The sequence below is a fragment of the Pholcus phalangioides genome, unplaced genomic scaffold (assembly GCF_987345545.1).
Source record: "Pholcus phalangioides strain wild (caught in Gottingen) unplaced genomic scaffold, Ppha-v1.0 ptg000030l_1, whole genome shotgun sequence".
In the NCBI taxonomy this organism is placed as follows: Eukaryota; Metazoa; Arthropoda; class Arachnida; order Araneae; family Pholcidae; genus Pholcus; species Pholcus phalangioides.
In genome coordinates, this window is record NW_028301620.1 from 5,680,226 (window position 1) to 5,699,365 (window position 19,140).

Here is a 19,140-nt window from a genome sequence, read left to right on the forward strand (position 1 = left end):
CCGGAACGAAACATCATTTAAACCAATACAGGAAAAGTGTTTTCATAGTATAAGCCTTTTTATTGTTTGTCCAAAATACTGGGAGTTTTGGCTTATCCTTCCTTTCAATGCTCACGGATTGCAAGATTTGAAAATGATGGTGAGCTTTATCATACACATTTGTGCAAAACATAGTAAGTCTACCTCTACTTGCCTTAAAACCAGGAGCTCACTTTTTTCTCTTGCTTAACTTCTTTGCAGCATTTTCTTACAAAATAGTGTAGTCTCGTCTATGTATAAATCTTCTCTTCAATAATTTTCTACAAAGTCTTTGGAAATTTTCTAGCTGCCTCCTGGTCGGCAGAGGACTGATTGCCAGTGATTTTTACATTGTGTGATCCGAATTGTTTCTTAAACCTATGAAACAAACTTTACTTGCATACAATCCTGATGAAGTAGACCTTCCACCAGCCCTTCCCTTATGGAAGAGTAAAAGTTTTCTCTTTTTCTGTTATAATATTACAATCAATTGGAATACCTTTTTGTATGTCTTGTACTCACACAAAAAAAGCATTTTCTGTACGAGAAACACATGGATCCCATAGGCACTGATGTTTTGATTGCCACGGATGCAGCTTTACGGCTAAACGAATTCCAGATTCCTCCTCCTTGATATATCTCACTGTAGATTCGTTGATTTGGTAATGGCGAACCACAGCAGGTATTGACTTACTTTTGCCAAGCATAGTCAATATCAGTGCTGTCTTAACGCATGGGCACAGCTAGGGAACCTCGAGAGAAGAGGGCCTCAGAAAAATGAGCAGCTGCTGAATTTTTGGCAGGAAGGGTATCAGTGAAATTACTTGGCCCAGGGGCCTATGATGCTTTTAAAACGGCCCTGGTCAATATATCCAATTTTTCTTGCCAAGTTTTCACTTTTATTTACCTTTTCGAACATTATCAGCAGCACTAGAAGAATGAGCCATCCTAAACAAGCACAACTCAAATTTTGTAAACAAAACATGTGAATGATGATTGCTGAGTATTGTAAAAAAATTCCAATAAAGGGGAAAAACTCACAAATATGGAAACCGCGAATACAGGAGGCCGACTGTATATCGAATTGCGACAGTGTTTCAAAGAAGCTCTATTACATAAATTCACATATTTATTATAATTTATATCAAAGTCTTATTAGTGTTACTCCAAGAATAAAGAAAATTTGCAAAATTGTAAACATTGTACACAATTCGGTAATGAAATCATTTTAATTTAGCAACCCACATTTTACGAGTACAAAAACAAAATAAACAAAGGAAAATGATGCCAGAATTGCTTTTAGTTTGTATTGGTTTTATATTTAAAAATTTCGTTTTTTTAATATTGAAAGAGCAACTCCTTTCGATATGATTGAATGGAGCAAATCAAGATAAATGATTTCTTAATGACCACCAATACTACTCTAAATGTAATGACCAGTGAGTAAATCATGCACTGTTGAAAACGTTTTCTTGGCAACCTTGAACATACTGGTGCAACATACTCATTTTACACACTTCCTCCTTATCAATAAATTTGTTTCTTTGAATTGGTTGTTCAGGCCCATACACATGTTCAGGTATTCAAAATGTGTTTCATATATAACCCTCCCCCTTCAACAAACCATTCTCAATTCTTTAATTCATTTGCTCTGGAATATTGTTACCCAATAATAAAAGTGGGAATGCAAAGGATAACCTTTCACTTCTTTGGGGAAAAAAATGATGGAAGAAAAAATGTAGTGGAAATTCTTGGACAATGACTCATAGACTTTGTATACATCCAAACAATAGTTGGTGCTAAAACAGATTTTTTTCCCTACATAGAAGATTTTTTCACTGAAACTTTATAGAGCTAAGCAGGGTTGGTGCTACAACAGGGTTTTACTAAGTATAACTACCTTCTTTACGATTCTAACTATAATTAGGGGAAAAAAATTAGGTTGAAAACTTCAAGGTAAGAAAAAGAAATGCAAACATAACATTTTAACAAATTAATAAACCGTTCTACAACAAAGAGTTTTTATTGTGATATCTGCCAGCAAATTCGAAATATAAAATAGAAAGAATATGACCTCACCTTATATGTGAAGGAGATTTTGAATTTTTATCTTTAAACTGGCTGCAGTAATAAACGTTTAAAGGACCTTTTGCACATATTCAAGGCTACCCACTTGAGGGTTAAATCCAGTTGAAAATTTTTTTCCAGTCATCTGCAGACCTTTCAGGGGTTAAGCCCCCAAAGTAGAATATGCCGAAGTCTGCGACACACGTTGCAGAACAATCAGTGCTATTGCAGAACAATCGGGAAGAATTTTAAGAAAAATGTAGAAAACACTATTATAGGAACGGCAGAACATTTCCAGTCAGTCGAGGGCTCATTGCAGAACAATGCAAAACATTCTGCTTTGGGGGATTAAGCTACTGTCACATCTTTTGCAAAATGCAAAAGAAAATCTTAGAATGCAAAAGAAGTAGTAGCCATTTTCACAAAAATGCATGCAGGAGGTACAAAACGAGAAGACATCCAACCATAAACTGTAGCATTTTGCTAAAGCTTTTCTCCCCATTTTTGCTTAAGGAACTTTTTATCTAGCTTAAACCCTGAGGTGAATTTTATGAATTTCAGTAAAACCCGGAGCTAACTTTAACGTAAAAAATATAAGAACCCACAATGGTTCACTTCTGTGCTTATATTTTCACCTAGTACTTTGACAGCTCTGAACTCTATGCATTAGTTAATTTTTCCTTATCAGCTTCAATAAGTTAGATCATAACGTTATTTTCACCTTAAATTCTAATTTTTTACAATATTCACAAGTTTCCTCCCCCCCCCCCCATCCCATGTTCAGTTTCACTCATTCTCAAAGCCTTCAAAATCCTTTAGGTATCTTTTGAGCACCTTTTCAAACACTTCTTATGCACTATTTAGTCATTTTATTTAAAAAAAGATGCTATGTCCCCCCACCATAAAAGCAGGGCTGACAGGATTCCAGTTCAAAAGTACAGCATTTCCAGCATTTTTTAACGCTATAGGGGGGGTGACCATCACCCTATGGTAGGATTTGCCACAGGTCCCAGTCTGAGGGCCCTGCTGCAGGTTTATGAGGACATGGCACATCATCATCATCAACAACCATTTTCAATCCACTGCTGGATGAAGGTCTCCTCTAAATTTTCCCATTCTGCTCTGTCTGATGCTTAGCCATCCAGTTGACTCCTGTCACTTTCCTGATCTCGTCAATCCATCTTGCATGGGGGACACCTTCTCGGACGTTTAACACCATGGGGATACCATGAATATTAGAATACTTGTGGTCCATTTGTTGTCCTGTCTTCTTGCAATATGTCCAGCCCATTTCCATTTCAAACGTTTGATTCTTTCCATGATATCATATACCTTTGTGTGGTTCCTTATCCAAGTGGTTAATTTTCTGTCTCTCCTTGTGATACCTAGTATACATCTTTCCATGCTCCTTTGTGTTGTCTGTAGCCTTTGCATCGTCTTGCTTGTGAGTGTCCATGTTTCAGCTCCATAAGTCAGTGCTGGCAGCACACACTGGTTAAAACTTTTCTTTTCAGGCATAATGGCACGTGACTCTTCAGAACTACACACTTTTTGCCAAAAGTGCTCCATCCAATCCTGGTCCTTCTGTTTATTTCATTAATGATTCCGTTGTCCATGGTAATTTCTTGTCCCAGGTATACATAGCTTTCTACTTCTATCTCTGTGTTGTTGAGCAAGATCATCTTCAGCGCAAAGGGGTTGAACCTAACTCTAGTCTTTTGCAATTTCATTTTCAAGCCCACCTGAATACTTGCCTTTGCCATTTCCTGTATCATTTCTTCTAGTTCCTCTGGATTACTGCTGATAACAACAATGTCATCTGCAAAACGCAAATGGTTGAGAAATTCTCCATTTATTTTAATTCCTTTTTTTATTCCAATCCAGTTTTCTGAATACTTCTTCTAAAATGGCGGTAAAGAGTTTTGGTGAGATAGTATCACCCTGTCTGACTCTTTTACCGAGTTTAATCTTTGCTTTTACTTTATCCAAATGAATCGTTGCAGTTGCTTTGTCCTATATTTTCTTGATGATATTGATGCAAGTCTTCTCTACTCTAATTATATCTAGAGCTTAAACAACAGCAGATGTGAAGACAGAGTCAAACGCTTTCTCAAAATCAATGAAGGCCATACACAATGGTAATTCGTATTCCTTGTGTCTCTATAAGTTCCCTGATTGTTTGGATGTGATCCATTGTACTGAATCGACTTCAAAATCTTGCCTGTTCTTTTGGTTGAGCTTCGTCCAATTTGGATTCAAGCCTATATGTCAGCACTTTGGTGAAGATTTTATAAATTACAGATAGGGGACTGATTGATCGATAGTTCTTGATATCTTCTTTTTCACCCTTTTTGTAAAGAAGAACCATCATTGCGTTATTCCAATCTTCAGGCACATCCGATTTTGTGAGACAATTTGTGAACAAGGCAGCTAGCATACTGGCAAATTCTTCTCCTGCTTCTTTAATAATGTCTATTGAAATAACATCTTCACCTGGGCATTTCCCTTTTTTCATACATCTTATAGCCTTATAGACTTCCTCTTTCAGCACAGGTGCTACTTTTACAAATTCGGCTTCATTTTCTTTTTTTCCTGCTCCAATCCTGTTCATGTTTGTATAGAGTATTATAAAATTCTTTAACAATACTTATGCTTTCATTTCCATCTTTTGTGATGGTTCCATCTTTCCTTTTTAGTGCAAAAATTTCCTTTCTCCTTACACACAGTTTTCGTTTTGCTGATTTTAAGCTCACGTTATCTTCCTTTACAATATCGCAATTAAGCTTCCTGACATCTATAATCTGCTTTCTTGTCTTGCAAAGTTCCGCATATTCCAATTTTGATTTAGGGTCATTCTTTTTAATCTGAAATTCTCTCCAGTCTTTCATAAGTTTTGTTTTTTCTGTTATTTTCTTCCCCGGTTTGATTTCTTTTTCTCCAGCGACTTCTTTTAGGGTAGTGGTTAAAGTTTTGTTCATCATGGTGGCACCTTGTTCATCCTCAGTGGTGTTATATAGCAAATCAAATCGGTTCTTCAGCTCTAACTGGAATTTATATTGATGTTCTTGAAGCTTTACCATATCTATGACAGTTTTTCTATTTTTGATAAGTTTCGCTCTTTCCAGTGTTAGTATAATTCTGCAATCAGGACTACAGGGAAGGATAAGAGGGTCACATTAAAAATATTTTGCCAAATACTGCTAAGATCAATTTAGAATTCTTGAGTGGCAAAGAAATTTTGTTAGTGACATGAAGTCATTTGATGATGTGGCTGTATAATTGGGCACAGGAATGATAACATTTAACAATTATGATTAAAATGGTTGCTTAAATTTCACTAAAATACTAACTTAAGTTGCATGGTTGAATTCAAATATTGAGCTATGCAATTCGATGGAAGTGTATTTAAATACATTTACTACAAATTCATATCAAAAATGAAACTAACGTGTTTAGCATAATCTTGGACAGAAGCATGTATTTCAAGGTAGTCAATGCTTTTGGACAGTCAACAGAATCATAACCTTCAAACGCCTCGTAAAAATATGAGAAAGCTGTTTTGAAGTCCCGTTCATCAGCAGCATGAAGAATACCAGATTGAAGATCAAGAGCAGCTTGGAGTTTTGGAGGGCAATATATTGCATTAGCTGTTGTTCGAGCTGAGGTTAGAGCGGCTCTGTAGAGGAAAAAAAAAAGATTAAAATGATTTGAACTGATATTCTAACTTTTATTTCAAAAATTAATTAGAAATATTGCGAACACAAACATAAAACACTTCCTTTGATTAACAATCAAATGCTTTTTATTCCCAATTCATATTCACTTGTACTGATGTTCATATAAGCTACTTCCGAATGTTTACCCTCCCCTTTTTTTTCAATAATTGGTTTAAATGAAACAATTGATCAATGCATTTGTGTAATAAAAAATTGATTTCCCTTGTATTCAAGAAAGTACAGGTCTTTTTTACATAGGTGCCAATTTCCAGACTTGCAAAATCTGCAATCTACCGAGCAATGGAATATTTCATACCAAAAAAACATGTCATAAAAATAAAAGAGAAACCTGGGTATTTTTTTGGGAATGCATAAGGTGGCCATATGACCTTCCCAGGGATGTTCCCATATTTTACGCTGTCTCAATTTTTTTTCTCCATATATTCTTAACGAAGCTTACTTTAAATTTTACTACTGAAATCATTAAAATAAAGGATTTAAATTATTTTGGCAACTTATAACAACATGACTATAAACATGAATATTGTCTCTCACATATTTGTCATTTAAAACTTTTTTCATAAAATCAATTTAATCCACTGCAATTTGCAGTAGCGCTTCATTTCTGGCGACTGGTGATTTTTTGGCAATTTCAGCAATAATTGAGAACTCTGATTACTTTTGGCATTATATTTGGTGACAATTACCAATTTCCCCTCTACTTAAAATCCTAATTTCCCACATTTGTCCTGAGAAGACGTGGTCAGCCTGGAATTACAAGGACTAAAAGAGTATTTTCTTTGAGAACTTTCATTCAAGTGAAGCACAATTTGAGGAATTTTTCTATAAAGATCTATCAGAAGATAATCTGATAATCTTAATTTCTATCAGAAGAACCTGGTTTTTAATTGGTCTAAAGCAGTGTTTCCCAAAGTGGGCAATATCGCCTGGTGGGCGATGGAATGGTCCAAGGGAGCGATAGAACCTACAGATTTAACATAGGATCCTATGGGTTTACTTGAGTTGGGGGGGGGGGGGGTGATTAGAGGAAAAAATTTCTGACGAAGGGAGCGATGGAACAAAAAGTTTGGGAAACTATGGTCTAAAGGCTTAAGGGTAAATCAGAAGCATTAGCACCTATGTTTCTATAATTTTTTCAGACAATACTTTGAACTGCAAACTAGCTAACAGCAGAATATGCTGCCCTACAAAGCAGAATATGCTGAAAACTATGATGTATGTTGCAGAACAATCAGTGCTTCTACAGAACAATCTCTGGAAGAATTTTAAGAAAAGTGTGGGAAAACTACAGGATTCTAACATTAAAGGAATTGTTACCACAGAACATTTTTAGTCGCTGAAGGCTTCTTGCAGAACAATCTGCTTTAGGGGCTAGTAGTGAATACAATAATGCAAGGGTGCACAAACTTAATGACTTGTATTTACCCAGGATTACTTTTGCAGACTGTATACAAATACAAATACAAATACAAATACAACGCCACAACAGGCAAACCGCCCAACGAGGTGGCTGTACTTAAGAACATCATGGATCCCGAGCCCTTTTTTACCCTACCTACGAGCCCTACCTACTACTGCTACACCACACATGCACCCCGCCCACAACCCCCCGCGGAACCCCCCAACGAATCGGTACATGCGGGCAGAAGCTGAATCTGTACTAAAACCTTTTAGAACTTAACAATAATGAAAAACATAATTTAACTGCTGTCAGAGTTTCTTTGGAGCCAAACAATGGTTTCTGCCAAAGAAAAAAAAAAGCATGTCTTAAATATTGTTTTTTTTTTTTACTTTATTGGGCCTTAATGACCCCCTCTGATGTTGGAAGAGACAATTATGAAATCAGAAGATCTTGTGGCATCTTTAAGTTCCTATTGAGCAAGCTCATACAGAACATTTAGGCACCAATAACTATTTAGCATCTAATGGCCATGACAACCAGATGCCTGAGATCTGCCGTACTGCTGATAATATCACAAAAAATGTTCACTAGTTTTAAATTACTTTGCAAGCGGTAAATGAATCTTCAATGAGATATATTTGTCCAGAGATAAGGGTTTGTATGTACCTTATTTTCATTATTTTATCAATAAGGTATACTAAGATGTCTAGTATGAGGGTTAATTAAGAGGGGAAAAAATTACACCAAAGAGGAAGAATAGGTATACCTGGCTTTTGGTAAGTTGCTCAATGCATGATACACTTTGCTTTCTAACAGCTGGACTTCAACAAGAAGATTCTTGTCATCCATCTTTTTCAACTCCTTCAGCAATGTACTACCTGTTAATAAAAACATTATATATATTAATCAAGATTATATACACTGCATCATTAAAATAAAATTTATAACCAAATGTGTGTGTCCCAAAGCAAATAATCATTTACTGAAGCATGAAACTTTATTTAAAAAGGATATAAATATCTTTTTTCCAAATAATCTACTTTACAAATCACATTTTTTAACTTCTCTTAATAATCATCGAAGTTATTTTCAAGCTCCAAGAATGCAAGTACATTTCTGTGTCACTAATTTGATGGTAACACCTTTGTAAACACTATAGCAATAGATCTATATATAAACAGATCTGATAAAATTTGTCTTTTCTGTAATTATTTTCAATAAGAATCTCTACTTCAGAATAACCTTGAGTCTGCTGGAAAATCTGTTTTCAAAATTTTCAGACAGTTCTTGACTAAACAGAAGTCCAAAAATCAAACATTATTGCACTATTCTCAAGTCAGAGATAAGATCCACACATTTTATTGCATGGGTGGTTGGTGTTTTTAATTGATATTAGATAGAAAGTAAAAAAAAAAAACCTCTTTACTGCCCTTTTAATAATGTGCTATTTCCACATTACTTAGCCTCACCTTAAAATCGACAAGTGATTTTGTACAGGGAACGAAGGAGGCTGCACTTGCACAAGGATCGCTCTTTAGTCAAGGTAGTTTGGAACTGTTCTGAACACCTTACTGGGAATTTCTCAATGAATTTTCACTGTAGACTTTGTTTCCAAACTGTTACCACTTTACCGCACATCAACTCCAGTCATATACCAATTCACTACCCATTGAGTGAGTCAAAATCTTTCAACTACTACCATCTAACAGTACAGGCACCTTATACACATTCCTCTGCAGAACAAATCAGTACACGTCCGAACATGTTGCGAGAGAGTATATATATATATATGCATGGCTCTAATGCATTTACGTTATTAGGATTGCACTCATTTTATGTTCTTGCTGGTGCTGCCATCTGTGTCCCACATTTTCATGGTAAATGCTGGAATTTCCCTGTTATGTAAGTATTATATTAAAGGTCTGCCTGCTCTGTGGAGAGACTTTTAAATGGGAGACTGGCTTGCATTTGCGCCTCAAAGTTGAAAAATGCAGAAAACCACCTTCAGCCAACCACCACTGTACCATCAACAGGGTTCAAACCTGGATTCTGACATTGGGAGTCCAGCATGATGCCCACATGACTGCACAGTGGCAACCTGTCTTTCTAGAGAGAATCATGTTAGACATCTGTTCTTTTCTTGGATAGAGGAAACTTTCAGCAAGAGCATATCGTGGCATCATCTACAATGGAAATCCCAGGTTTGGTAAGGAAAGAACTTTTCATCTATGTTCATCCCCAGGATTGAACCGGCTGATCTAACAGCAACCGTCATGGCGGTAGACAAGCATTTTATTGTTGTGCTACACACGCACCTGTTTCCAAACTGAAAGCGGTTATAGGATCTAACTGTTGTAAGTAGTATGCATTACCTATTTTCATTCTTTTGCTATAACATATGCATACAGTGGATCCTGCTAAAAACCTCATTGTTTGGACCATGCAATAAAAACATAAACATGTAGAGTTTCAGAATTTCTCAAATGGAATTTTTTTTTATGTGGGGAGAAAAAATAGGGCTTCTTAATGGGAAAATGTCTTAAGCAAAGACTTCTTAATTGGGATCCACTTCACATATGTAGGCAACTTGAATATCTACAGACATTTTGTAAAAAAAATTGACTTTCTTAACATGCTAAGTATTGTAAACTTTTTTGTTGGTTTCTGTTTAAAATGTATGATAGAATTAATGGCAGTTAATTTTTGTCTTTTGTTTTTGCAGTATACTATGCACAGTGACTATGTATATAGTGAAACCTCAGTACAACGATATATTCTGCAGACCCAAGATAAATATTGTTGTCGAGGGATTAGCATTATATCAAGAGGCATCACCATCATCTCATTGTGCCACAATTGGAAACATTTTTTTTATAGTCTGTATCATCAGAAATGCACTTATGCACTCTTATTTTGCCCAATATTTATTAACTATTAAAAATTATGTAGGAAACAAAAAATGTTCATATTTGCCCTAAGCTTAGACAGACATCAGTAGAATTTTCTCAAACAAAGGTGGGGGAGAGGGATGGTTAGTTTGTTTTCACTACTTTATTTTTTTAAAATGTCAGCTCAAGAAATCCCCACTCCGTTGCATACGCTAGTTATGTGATAACAATTAAAATTACTTTGAACAGAAGACGTATGGCAATGGAAATTTGAGACTAAAAATTAGAGAAAATATGTATCATATATATCTGAAAATACTTTAAAGAAACTTTTGTATTGTTCATATATGACAGATTTATACGTGACCAGTGGGAAAAATTATTATCCAGCATTTTCGTGACATTTTGCAGAAGCACAAACTTCATTATTGTAGCACAGCAGGCATGTTGAATTTTAGGGTTAAAGTGACTGGTAGAAGAGACAAAAAAGAATGTCTGGAGTCTAGACAGTCGACAAGCCCTTAATAAAAGACAAGGTGGTCGTCAAAAAACCCACATATAACTACAGTAGCGAACAATTAGGTTGTGCTGCTATTCTCAAATGAGAAAGCCTTCTGCATGCGGGACAGAAAATACCCAAAAAAGTATTGTTGGCAATACCCGAAATACAGTTGTTTAAAAAGTTCATTAATACTAACCTGCAGGAGTAGCCAAGGAATGGATTAGGGGTACAGATGTGGAAAAAAAAATTGATAACACACAACAACCATTTCGGAAAAAAAACCAGAATAAAACCAATTTCACAGAGACTTGTTGAAGAAAAGAGTTTGAAAAAAGATAGAAGGAAACTGCAAAAGCTAAAAAATATCATTACAGCTCTTTCAAAAATATTGTTAAAGAGGAAGTTATCATAGTAGAGGATATTATATGTATTGAGGGGAGTTTAACATTAGAGTAAAGGCAATTTCAAAGTACATACAGAAAATTATCATTGTAGACGGAGTTATCAATGTATCAGGTATTGTTGTAGCGAGGTTTCACTGTATAGGCCTAATGCTTGACACATTAAAAGTGTTAACTAAAATTTTGGTTTAAAACATCAACTCTCACAATGAATGGATTCAGCAAATAAAAAAAAAACATTCTTGCAGAGCTTTCCCTCAAATAATACGAGCTTACCTAATTGCAGGGCATCTGTATATTTCTTGGTATCATAAAATAAGGCAATTAATCGAGCCTATAGATGAAATAAAAAAAATAAAAAAAATTCAAATACGTTTAACTTTCAAGCAAATAGAAAACAGTAAAAAAAGTTACTTTATTCAAATATTAAACCAAAAATCCAAGTAAATAAGTCAAAGAAATTGACAATTAGTCAAAGTTAAAGTGTATAAAAATCTTGAAAAGTTTTAACCTCTAATGATTGCCTGAGAAATGTACGTTTTTCTTGTTTCGACCACTCTATACATTCCTTACATAATTCCACCTAAAAATGAGGAAACATACAATATTTATAATCATAAAATTGTCTCTGTACCTTAATTTTCGAGAAATTTAATTTTTCGAAGAATATTTGTATACATGAATCAAAGTATTACAAAAAAAGATGAGATTCAATTATATGTCCTACAAGTAGATATCAATAAGCCTGGTATAATTCTTTGCGCTATTTTATAAATAATTCAAAGATTTCACAAGGATATATATTTGAATTTTTAGACATTGTATTCTAAAAATGAAAACATGCTGTTCATAATACTGATATCACTCTCGTTATGAAATATCACAATAACTTTATTTTGAAAAAGTTAATTTTAAAAAATCGTACCGGGTATAATTTGGCTACAAGTTTAATTCTATTGATGTTAATCATGATACAATGAGCATGAAAATTTTAGACGACATACAGACAGAATCAATAGGAACTGAAGATTCATGAGGCAAATATCAAAGGAAAACCATGATTCCTAATTTCCACTCAACAAAGCTCATTAGTTTTTTCCAGACAACATGAATGATGAAAGTCAAGTAGCCCTTTCTCTAGTTGAACCCATCAAGCTTTCACGATAACTAATTTTCGACACATTGGCAATGTAACCAGATTTGTAATCTATGAAAATGATCTGGAACCAAAACATTTGTAAGAGATATTCAAAATTATCTGGATTGTTACAAAAATTTACACAGGGAAAGAAATGATGCAGCCGGTTGGCCAAATTTTGAATAGTCTAGGTAAAAAAAAAATAAAGCTAAGCTGGAAGAGATCATGGTAACAGGATAAAATCTGGTTGCAGAGTTTGGCTATATTTATTCATTGTCTTGGTAAAAAAGCTCAGTGAACCATACAAGGAACGTCAAGATAGCAGAGATCCACAGAAACTAGAATCAGTCCATTCATTGTCCAATTGAAAGCAGAAGTAAATGATATTAACCTTTGGTTGGGTGCAATACAAATCCTAGCACGTTTGAGCATCACTCATCTGTGAGATTAAAAATTAATTTTTTCCTAGGCTTATGGGAAAACTTATCAAACTGAACTTTTAGCAGACACAAGATTGTATTTGCGTTTCTAAGTAACTTTCTCATATTTCCTTGCGATTTCCAATAGCAAAACTATGTTTTCTCTTTTTTTTCAGGGACATGATCAGGAGCAATTCATCTCACAGATCATATAGAAAATAATGATCATTATCTTCATTTCCTATTCAGATAATGATGAATTTGGGGGGGGGGGGCTGGATCATAGTTATACGAACTATTGCAGGTATATAAAAAGAAACGTTGAAAAATTTTGGAAATTATGAAAAATAATCATGCAATCAGGTGAAACTCATCTAACAGATTAATGTGCCCCTGACAGAAACCAACAGTGCCCTGGAGAACAATTCCAGATACCCTTGTATGAGTGGTTGGGAGCCAGGAAGCTACTAGAGGCCCCACTCTTTTCTCCGTAAACAGTTCTAGGACATGAGAAAAAAAAGGTACTTAATATCACAGATTAGATGTGCTTAACTGAAGGTTGATTAAATTCATTGATCTAGTGTAAATTCACCAGATTTATTTGTAAGTGTGGACTTCACAAAAATTCTTTTCGGCTTTTTTCAGTATTAAGTATTCAATATCTATGTGAATGATCACTTTTTCCCCTAATGTATTTCAAACAATGAATAAGCTGATTACTGTATAAATGGTTTTTTTTAATGAAGTGAACGAATGGAAGAAATATGCCAAGTACAAAAAAAAAGGTTTAATTTACACATGCACACACACACAGCATAACTGGCATAGTGAGAGAATTTTGTACAAATTTTTTATATTTGCTTTATTCACTTAATAGAAATAACTGATATAGGGGCTAGGTAAAAAATTAAAACCGAATTTTACCTCCATGCCTGTCTCAGCTTCCATATCAAGGAATAGATCAACCAGAGCACGGACAAGTTTTGAAGCCTTTGCTTTGCTAATATGATTTAAAAATGACCTGCTATTCTTGATCAAGTTGCCAAGTTCTGTAATAATAATAATAATAAAAATGCATGAAACACATTAATTTTATTTCACATGTGGAAATGAGATTTACACTAACTAAATTGTGGCAATTAAGTGCATGCTTTTTAAATAAAAAACCTGCCATGTTTCATTCTACAAACAAACATTTGTTGGCTCAGATGTTAACTATATTGCTTAGATAATTAATTGGAAGCAATATGGTAAATTAGCAGACTACTAACATCAGCCTATTTGAAATGATAATTGAAATAGTGCTTAATGATCATTGAGAAATTTTAAGTTTTTCTTAACATAATTTTCTCAAAATTGATCACCTAAAAGCAGAATGTGCTGAAATCTGGAAGAATTTCAAGAAAAGTGTAGTGAAGAAACAATATTATATGGTAATTTTTACTGCAGAACATTTCAAGTCAGCCAAGGGCTCGTTGCAAAACAATGCAAAATATTTTGCTTTAGGATTGGCCATTCAATGAAATACAGTAAAACCTGTCTTTTGCGGATGCCAGTGGGACAAAAAATTTTGTCTGTAAAATAGAGGCGAACGTTCATAAGGGGTTTGGAAAACATACTTTCTTTTATACACTCGGGAATTATTATTTGGCCATAAGAGAAGTGACTGCATCTGAGGGGTTTTACTATACATTTAGTGAAAACAATCACAAGAAATTGTAAAATGATGTAATTCAGTATATTTTATGAGTTGATCATTTGCTTCTTTCTTCTTTAACAGACTTAAATTTAATTAAATTGTTCTTAGGTTTAATTAAAATTTTTTAAAACATTCAACATATTTTTAGTAAACTGCTTTATCGCTTGGGTGAAGGACTCTCACAAATTAGATAGGTAATTTCTTTCCCAACTTTTTCTAAAAAACCCACAGAATATCTGACTTTGATGATTCAACATTTTTGAACGAAATCTAGTAAGTACAAATCTTTTCCCATATGTAGGCCAGAGTTAAAGCTACGGTTGCATTTTTTGCAAAATGCAAAAGTAGTAGCCACTTTCACAAAAATGCATGCAGGAGGTATGAAGCGAGTAAACATCCAACCATCAATCATTACATTAGCATTGTAGCACTTTGCTGATGTAGGCCAGGACTGAACAAATCCCAGGTGACGGGTTGCCATGGCAAATAAAGAATTAGTATTGGTGCCCAAAATTTTTTTTGTGTAGTTATTAAATTGCAGGGTGAGAGCAGCACAAAATGTTTGGTGTTTTCTTCAAACTTTTCCCATGTTAAACGATGTAGTCTAATTAAATCGGAAAATTTTGTTTTTTTTAACAACCACATTAAGAAAATTTTAGCCCCCAATACTAGTCACCATGACGATCTGGGTCCTGGGATTTTTCCAGCCCTGGTCAATGTCCAAAATTGCCAGCAACTCATCTATCACTTTAGCCAAGTGATTGGCCACTTCTAAACTCTGTGAAAGGATGGCTGCTGTTGCATTCAGGAAAAAAAAAGCTTGGATAAGAAGATGGTAACATAATTGTGACTGATACTACATGCAACAATTAATGCGTTTTCATGGATGCAAACCAATTTGTGAAAACATGCAGGTTATAAACATATCTCTACTTAATCTTATTTCACTTTAATGTTTCCATCTTAATAATAATTCATGTGGCCACAGATGTTTTTTTTAAACTTAATATTTTTTACTTTTTGATCTTGGGTGTTTTTCTATAATTTCAACTTTAAAAAAAAGTGACAAGACAGGAAGAGAAAAATGATTTGTGAATTCCAAAAATTTTCACAATTTTATCTGTTTCTGAGGGGTCATTTAAACGTATGTGTAAAGCAGGGCTTGATAAATCAAAAACAAATTTAGGCTTTAATGTTTTAATGTTTTCTCACCTTTCCAGAGACTTAATCATCACACTTTTTACATGTTAGAAAACACATTATGAAATCATAAAATTTTGCTTATTCATTCTTAATTCCCCCCCCCCCCCACCCAAGAAAAACAGTTTTTGTGTATAGTTCTCAGATTCAGTTTTATTCAACTGATTCTTAATAACCATACACAGAAAATTTTAGGAGCTAATGCAATCTTTTTAGTCACCACAACCAACTGGGATTTTTCAAGCCCTGACTTAAACAGAATAAAAAATTGGACTTTCCTACTAGCAGATAAGTTTCTACACACATTAATTTTTTTTAAAAACAAAATGTCCTCCTAATGAAACAAAAATTGTATTTTATACCTGGTTTCTTTCAATACATACCAACAGCTTTTCCTTCTCTACTGAGTAACTGACCAAGTTCCAAAATGCTCTGCTCCTTGAGCCGAACTTCTTCCTCGTCTGTGACATTTTCTGCCTCTACTGTACAAGAAAAAACAAACATGTCTTGTATGATTCAAGAAAATATTCAATATCACACGAAGAAGGGGGGGGGAAGAGGGGAAAAAATTATAATTATAGGGTAGAAAATTGTATAACTCCCCATCTTGTATAAATTATAAATGAAAAGAAGATCAACATGTGTAAAAACAGTGATATTGCATGTAGATTCCTTACAGCCTGACAGAACTAAAATTTTCTTACCATAATACTTATACCATAATATATTTTTCTGCAACGAGTCCTCAGCAGACTTGAATTGTTCCATGGTAAAAATTCATTTATAGTATTTTCTATGCAGAAGAGTTCTTTTCTCAAAATTCTTCCCAAGATTGTTCTGCACCATACATCAGTTTCAGACATATTTTGCTTTGATGCGGGATATATATATATTTTTTAATTTGTCAAGCTCTGGTTGACACATTTTGAAGTAAGGTCTGTTTATATGTCTGGATCACTTATATATCTGGAGATTAAAATAGTTAATAAAATTTTAAGTTGTTAACACAGGAGAACTCGCTAGGTTTGTTAGTGCATGAGAACTCAAGCATGAGATTTTCTCTCACACTTGTAACTTTTGCCGGTATCAAAGTGTTGCCTAACTAAAAATTTCACTTCTTTATTTCCCGGCGTGAGAGAAAATCTCAGGCAGTGTTTTCCCAGGTTGAGTACTTTGGAGTGTATGTAGATATTAAGGGCTGTTCACACAAGTTTAGTTGGCAAGTGATTTAGTAGTTAACCCTTTAAGAGGTCTTTAAAATTTTCCTGATCCACATTATAACTGAAACAGTGAAAATCATGAAACCTTCCAGAAATCGCCACCCATTTTCAAGGATATTTTTTTCCAATCTCGTGTAGTGGTAAATGCTTTCCTCCAAATACAAAATAACAATTAAAAAACAAAACAATTGTTTCCTGTTACTTATGCTGCAAGCTTAATTTGGTCTCTTTGGGCAGTCATGTGTCTATCTGTCTGTAAGCTTAATTCCAATTCGTATAACTACCTTGAAGGGAAAGGAAAAATTTTCTATCATCCTCTGTTATCAGATTGTGAACAAAGGCTAACTCTGCCCACTGGCAGTTGATTGACGGGGGGGGGGGGGGGGGGGGGAGAAACATGTTATCAGGAGAGGGAAACTTTATAACAATATCTGGGCAATGCTGAAATTTGAGGGTTTTGAAAATCTTAGTTTTTGGGATAGCAAAAACCTAAAAGATCAAGTTGGACAAGATATTTCAGGATCGCCACAGTAATAGTTAAGTAGATGAATAGAATAGGATCGAGTCTGTTATTTCACTTAACTAGACACTGTGCACATGTGCTAGTGGCCTCATATGAGCATTTAATACTTGATTACTTACATTGAGACAGGTTTCAGGGCACTTGGTAACCAAAAATTTAATTAATTACTCAATTCCTGTAAACTGGTCTTAACATGCAAGCATCCAGCTTCTTTCTGACCTTTGAATAGATATATTATTTTTCGCTCAGTACTACAGAGTTAATATTAGGTGACAACTCAAGGTGGGGACCCAGGTATGAAGAACAATGGCCATAATGTTGGTGGATGGCAGAAGTTGGTTTCCTACCTAAGAGGCGTGAATTTCAGTCAATCTCCCATCAAAAAGTATCACCACTGAGAACAACATACCTATCTACATCTACAATGGTACAAATATTCTAGCATTACACTTCACTCATCATTCAAAATATAGATGGCAGTGCAATAAAAAAAAATTCAAGCACAATGCTACATACAAATTCAAAACTGATAGGTTATATGTACACTTTAGATACAACTCACTTGGTGACAATAGAACAATTGTCACCAACTTGCACCAGTTCCATGTTTATCCTCTTCCCCCCGTTATTCATATATATCATTGAGAGGTTGGTGGTTTGATTCCCCACAGAGAAATATGAATTCTCTTTTGTTTGCAACGCTTCACTTGGTATCTTCATATAATTAGCGGGGAAAGATATCATTTGTCACCATATGTGAGGAGGGGGATTAATGTCATTACAAGCAGTTTGCTGAGTCAGGAGGCCGCCCACTGTGCAGTGTGCAATGGGTCTGTTCATGAGGCCAAAATGTCTGTCCTCTGTAGCTCAATGGGAGAGCACTTGCCCGGATTAAGAGTAAGTGGTTTGATTCCCTGCAGAGAAATGAGAATTTTGTTTTAGAAACTTGTCTTCGCTTGGTACCCACCAGGGTTTAAGCTAGATAAAAAACTCTTTTAGCAAAAAAGCGAAAATGGGGAGAAAAGCTTTAGCAAAATGCTACAATGCTAATGTAATGATTGATGGTTGGATGTCTACTTGTTCCGTACCTCCTGTACGCATTTTTGCGAAAGTGGCTACCACTTCTTTCGCAATCTAAGATCTTTCGCATTTTGCGAAAAATTCAACCGTAGCTTAAACCCTGGTACCCACTCATTTGTACTTCATATATCATTGATTCTTTGTCACCAAATAGTTCCAAAAAAGTTGATTTTTATTGGCTAACACTGTTTAATCATCCTTCACCCCCAAAAAAGACCCAAATTCTTTTGGACTAAAAGTGAATAAATTCACCAAACGAATAAAAATGTCCAAATGAGACTGCAAGAGTATTCAAAAACTGGATCATTCCGCATTATTAAAGCTATAAATACTGTGCATAGACGAATACCGAAAACAATCAAGTCATTGATTACGTAATTCGTTCTCTCCTCCCATAATTTACAGCAAATGAGCGCTGCTATAATATGTCACACAAAACAAACACATATAAACAAAGAATGGTTTAATGAATCATTCATTCAAGGCACTCCACGATGAGTGTGTGAATTTTTCAGGCTATCCCTGAAAATTTTTCATTATTCCGTTTGACTCCCGAATTCAAACGGAGGAGCGATCCCAGCGCACCATAAACAAAACCGACTCACCGATTTGTTTCAACATGTCAATCCCCGACTGCATATCTGTCGCCGCTATTGCTTGCGATCTCTGTAACACCGCTGTAGCACCAGCCATTTTGACAACTTAACAATTTTTTTTTCTTTCTTCTGTTAAAAAAAAACTATTGCCGAATATGGTTGGAGCGTGCACCCCGGTTCGATGACTTCGAGGTAAAGGAGGAAACAAGAAATGCTAATAAATGAGTGGTCTTTACACCTTCTACAAATC

General features: G+C 34.8%; 1 protein-coding gene across 2 annotated transcripts in view; it reads right to left on the bottom strand.

The window, feature by feature from the left end:
- The window catches only part of Rpn6 (regulatory particle non-ATPase 6), a 37,174-nt gene extending 18,076 nt beyond the window's left edge, over positions 1-19,098 (bottom strand). Inside the window, exons 1-7 of one of the 2 annotated variants that reach the window (XM_089252592.1) lie at positions 18,900-19,098; positions 15,855-15,953; positions 13,497-13,621; positions 11,527-11,598; positions 11,292-11,349; positions 7,991-8,102; positions 5,534-5,761 (exon numbers count right to left, since the gene is read on the bottom strand). In XM_089252592.1, the coding sequence (XP_089108718.1) occupies positions 5,534-5,761; positions 7,991-8,102; positions 11,292-11,349; positions 11,527-11,598; positions 13,497-13,621; positions 15,855-15,953; positions 18,900-18,987 (782 nt within the window). In that variant the 5' untranslated portion in view covers positions 18,988-19,098. The remainder of the gene's footprint in view (positions 1-5,533; positions 5,762-7,990; positions 8,103-11,291; positions 11,350-11,526; positions 11,599-13,496; positions 13,622-15,854; positions 15,954-18,899) is intronic. The other variant, XM_089252593.1, reaches the window with a different exon arrangement.
- Positions 19,099-19,140: the final 42 nt, after the last annotated feature.